This window comes from Haplochromis burtoni, unplaced genomic scaffold (genome assembly GCF_018398535.1).
Source record: "Haplochromis burtoni strain Fernald_Lab_line unplaced genomic scaffold, NCSU_Asbu1 Contig_9, whole genome shotgun sequence".
Taxonomy (NCBI): Eukaryota; Metazoa; Chordata; class Actinopteri; order Cichliformes; family Cichlidae; genus Haplochromis; species Haplochromis burtoni.
Genome location: NW_024582370.1, coordinates 5174352 through 5178561, shown reverse-complemented (window position 1 = coordinate 5178561; position 4210 = coordinate 5174352). Strand labels below are relative to the sequence as shown.

The 4210-nt window shown below is 40.0% G+C and overlaps 1 protein-coding gene across 1 annotated transcript in view; it reads left to right on the top strand.

Moving 5' to 3' along the window:
* Window positions 1-3840, top strand: part of exosc10 (exosome component 10) — a 12487-nt gene extending 8647 nt beyond the window's left edge. The window contains exons 20-25 of the mRNA XM_005914986.3: window positions 336-441; window positions 528-601; window positions 2995-3175; window positions 3298-3362; window positions 3450-3526; window positions 3619-3840. Coding sequence (XP_005915048.1) covers window positions 336-441; window positions 528-601; window positions 2995-3175; window positions 3298-3362; window positions 3450-3526; window positions 3619-3649 — 534 coding nt within the window. The 3' untranslated portion in view covers window positions 3650-3840. The remainder of the gene's footprint in view (window positions 1-335; window positions 442-527; window positions 602-2994; window positions 3176-3297; window positions 3363-3449; window positions 3527-3618) is intronic.
* The last annotated feature ends 370 nt before the right edge of the window (window positions 3841-4210 follow it).

The following is a 4210-nucleotide window of genomic DNA, read 5'->3' as shown; positions in this document are numbered from 1 at the left end:
GTATTCATTTGTCTTCCTTTTTGGATTTCAGTATTTACCCTCCACTGATGTGCACGTCAACAAAAATGCCAAGTTTGACCCGTCTTCAAAAATATGCAATGCATTTAAGCCCCTCTCATGTGCTTGGTCGCATTGTTTCTTATTAGTGGGTTTTTTTTTTTTTTTTTTTTTTTTTTTTTTTCGTTTTTCTTTTTTTCTTCTTCGTCTTTTTTTTCTGTTTAGTTTCTTTTTTTTCTTTTTAGTTTCTTTTTTTTTTCTTCATCTTTTTCTTTTTTTTTTTTTTAAATCTCGTCCCTGTTTGAACATTCACAGCTACAAACTTCTCACCTTGACAGATCAGTAAAAGGTGGAAACTACAGAGTGTTGAACAGCAACAGACTGAATTAGAGGCCAAGAAGAAAGCCAAGCAGGAAGCCAAAGAAATGGCAAAAAAGCAGACAGGTAACAGGGTTAATTTACTCTAAATTGATCATTTTCTTTCACCCATAATTCATGTTCCTTATTGTTTTTAATGTTGACTTCCATAGAGGAAAGGACAAAGGCTAAACAGAGTTATCAGGAGTCTCTCAAGAACGTCGCCACAGTTCGCCAGCAAGTAGCAGTGAGTCACTCACTTTCTGTTCCTGCCATTTTCTCTTTTCAACTTTAGATGGGCTTTGGTGTCCCTGTGGCGTGAGAGTTATACTCGCTCAAGAACATGTTAAAGCCTCTACATTAATGGCCAGTTTAACCCTCTGCTCTGCCCCCCATTTTCTGATGATGCCTTTGGTTTTTCTGCACATAAATACAGTGACTCATAAGCGAGTAAAGCACTTTTACCAGTCTGCAGCACTGGCATTGAAGTGGCCTTTTAATATTTATGTCTGTCACATGATGTGTCTGGGGAAACAGAATCTGCAGCGGGGGACTAGAGCATTAAGAGACTCATCCTTTACTTATCACGTGATTTTTTTTTTTTTTTTTCCTCCCCTGGAGAGCGACAATAGCTCCTTTCTGCCCAAAAGCCCATCTACTGGGATTACTGCTTTACACCCACCTGGTTACTCATGCACAGTCTTTCCACCATAGTGCTTCCTTCTTCTTTTTTAAATACTCTGTCCCCTCTACCTTTCACCATCTGAGGCTTTGCCATCATTTGTTTGAGTGAACACTAATGGCGTGCACCAGACTAATCCTCTGTGTGATGACTGTTTCCGTGAAAACTTGGTTTTAAGGCACTCCCTGCTGAATTGGCACCCTCATATAAGCACGTTGGCACCATCTGGTGGCGTGCATCGTAGTCGGAGATGTTGGCAGCAACGCTTGAAAGTAACAGTCGTCAACTTGCCAACTTCAGCAGAACATTGGCAGTTTCGGCTAACTGTCAGTTTCAGCTGGCACTTGGGCAATGAAGTTTTCTTGTCTAATTACTAATTATTTGAAAGAAAGCTCAGTGATTTTCGGAAGCTCCTGCTGCTGTGATATAAATAATATTACAAAAGGGTTGTGCAGTGATTTGGTTGTTCACCAACAGTGGCATGAGAAAAATACAACTTGCTAGTGAGCAAAATGAAATGAGCTGAATAGACTAATTTTCTTGGGAAATAAAATATGCAAATTAACAGTTTAGCTTAAGGAAGCACTGCTGTAGCATTTTCAATGTAAACAGAAATGTGTGTTTTAGGTTATAAGGTAATTATTCACAATAATCTTTTCATTTTGTAAGCTTTAAATCCAAGTGTCCTGCTTCTTTGGAGTGAAAACAACGTATAATCTTCGTTGTAACATTATGTAATTCTCCAATCTTGATACAGCTGACTCGTAACAAGCAAACTGTCAGAAGACAGATTCTATGTAGGCTTGTATACACCATAAATATATACATTCACCAGGTACTACATTATGTACACCTTCCTAGCCCCCTTTTGCCTTCAGAACTGCCTCAACTCTTTTGTTATCCACCTTTTATTCAACAAGGTGCTGGAAATATTCCTCTTAGATTTTGGTGGCACAGCATAAATGCAGCTCAGCAGAGCGTTTAGAGCATGTTGCACTGTGAAGCTCGTGTTCCACCACATCCCAAAAGGATGTCATGTCGAACATCTGAGCTTTGTGACGTGCTGTGTTGTCCTGCTGGAAGCAGAAGAGAGTACAGTACGGTGATAAAGAGGTGGAGATAGTCAGCAGCAGTACTCAGGCTGTGGCATTTCAACCATGCTCAGCTGGTACTCCTCGTTTTCTTTCAGCTCCTCCCTTTAGTGGTTGTCACAGAGGATCTTCTGCCGCAGCCTTATCCCTAGCACCTTATCACCTTATCCCTAGCATCTTCCTCTTTCACACAAAGAAGTGTACTCCATAGTGCCAATTCATGGTGGCAAATGGGGAGGGTTGTGTCAGGAAGCATCCGGAATAAAATCTTGGCCAAATTAAATATGCGGATCATCAACACAAGTGTGCCAAGAAAATGTTCCTCACACAATTCCTCCATCAGAAGCCTGAAATGTTCATACAAAGGATGTGTGCTTTCATGTTGCTTGCACCAACTTCTGACCCTACCATCTTAATGTCGAGGCAGAAATGAAGACCAGGCAGTCTTATTCTAATCTCCTGTTGTCCAGTTTTGGTGAGCCTCAGTGAATTGTAGCCAGTTTGCTGGTCTTCTGCTACTGAAGACCATCTGCCTAAAGATTCAACATACTGTGCTTTCAGAGATGCTCTTCTTTTGGTTCTAGCAAGGGGGGGGGGGGGGGGGGGGGGTGTTTCTTTGGACTTTCTGTCAGCTCAAAGCAGTCTGGTCATTGGATATTTTTGCATAATTTGACCGTTCTCTGTGAAATGTTTAAACAGCAAAACATTGAACTAAAAATCATCAGATATAGAATAAGGGGTCACATGCATTCAAGACTGGGGATAAACTCTAACTAGTTTGACAGTGTCTACATTTACAGAGGTGTTCATTAAAGTGATCATTCTTTGTATTTTACTGAATGCAGTGTTACTGACCTATTTAATTAGGAATCATCAAACGCCGGCGGGAAGAAAAGAGAGCGAGTCGACAGTGAGGTTGGAGACTTGACTCCCAAACCAAGCAAGAAGTTAATGAAATCTGCAGAGAAACCCCAGAAGACAGAAGTAACTCCTCAAGACAGCTTCAAGCCCTTTGACTACAGTCAGTCAGACCTCAAAGTCTTTGCTGGTACGCATATCATTTTTTTATTACACTGGGTGAAACCACGGCTTATTTTTCATTCATTTGCAGTTGTTTTAAAATCTAAAAAAAAACAATTTAAATTCTGTGCACTCTCTTTTCTTCTACAGGTAACACATCAAAGGATAACACACAGTTTGATCCAAACCGGCAAGCCCACGATTTTAAGAGAAAAGTATGGCTCTGTTAAAATAATTTATTAACCGAACCACATGCAAATATATTCATGTTTAATAATGAATTGCTACATTTTGTGGAACAGAAAACTCCTAAGGGACAGAAAAACAACACTGGTGCTGGCAACCGAAGTATGTCGTACATGCCTGGAAAATCGGATCGGTAAATATATTCAGCGTACAGAGGTTTTTCTGGCCTTGCTAATTCAAACTCACAGAATATTAACCACTCTGTCCTTTTCTTCCCCCTTACAGAGGATTCCGGCATAACTGGCCCAAAAGATAGGCTGTCTTTGATGCCATTTTCTGTCTCCATTTTAAAACCTTTTCACCCTGCAGAAACAGTGTTTGTCTTTTTTTGTCCTTGTTGTGCAGCCAAGTAAAATCCAGGATTTCAGAATTTAATGAATTTTGAATCAAAAAGTGTCTTTTTCTATCTGCGCACACTTCCTAATTAAAGATAGTTTTAGAAGTAAACCCTGCCTTATTTTTTTATTTGTGCAACAGTATTATGTAGAATTATCACTACCAACTCAGATATTAAAATAATAGTTAATAAATAGTTAATAAAATTGGTCATTATCCTTCTTAGCTTGTGTGGACTATGCTGCATGTGTTCTTTGAAGCACTAGTGTCAGCATCAATCTAGAGCTTTACTTCAAAAGTTCCCGAGCTTAGCTTCTTTATTAGATTTGATTTTACAAGTGTACAGTCTGCTGCAGTGATGCGGACGCTGCACCAGTCCATCGTGGTGAAGAGGGAGCTGAGTGTAAAAGTGAAGCTTTCAATTTACCGGTCGATCTACGTCCCTACCCTCACCTATGGCCACGAGCTGTGGGTAGTGACC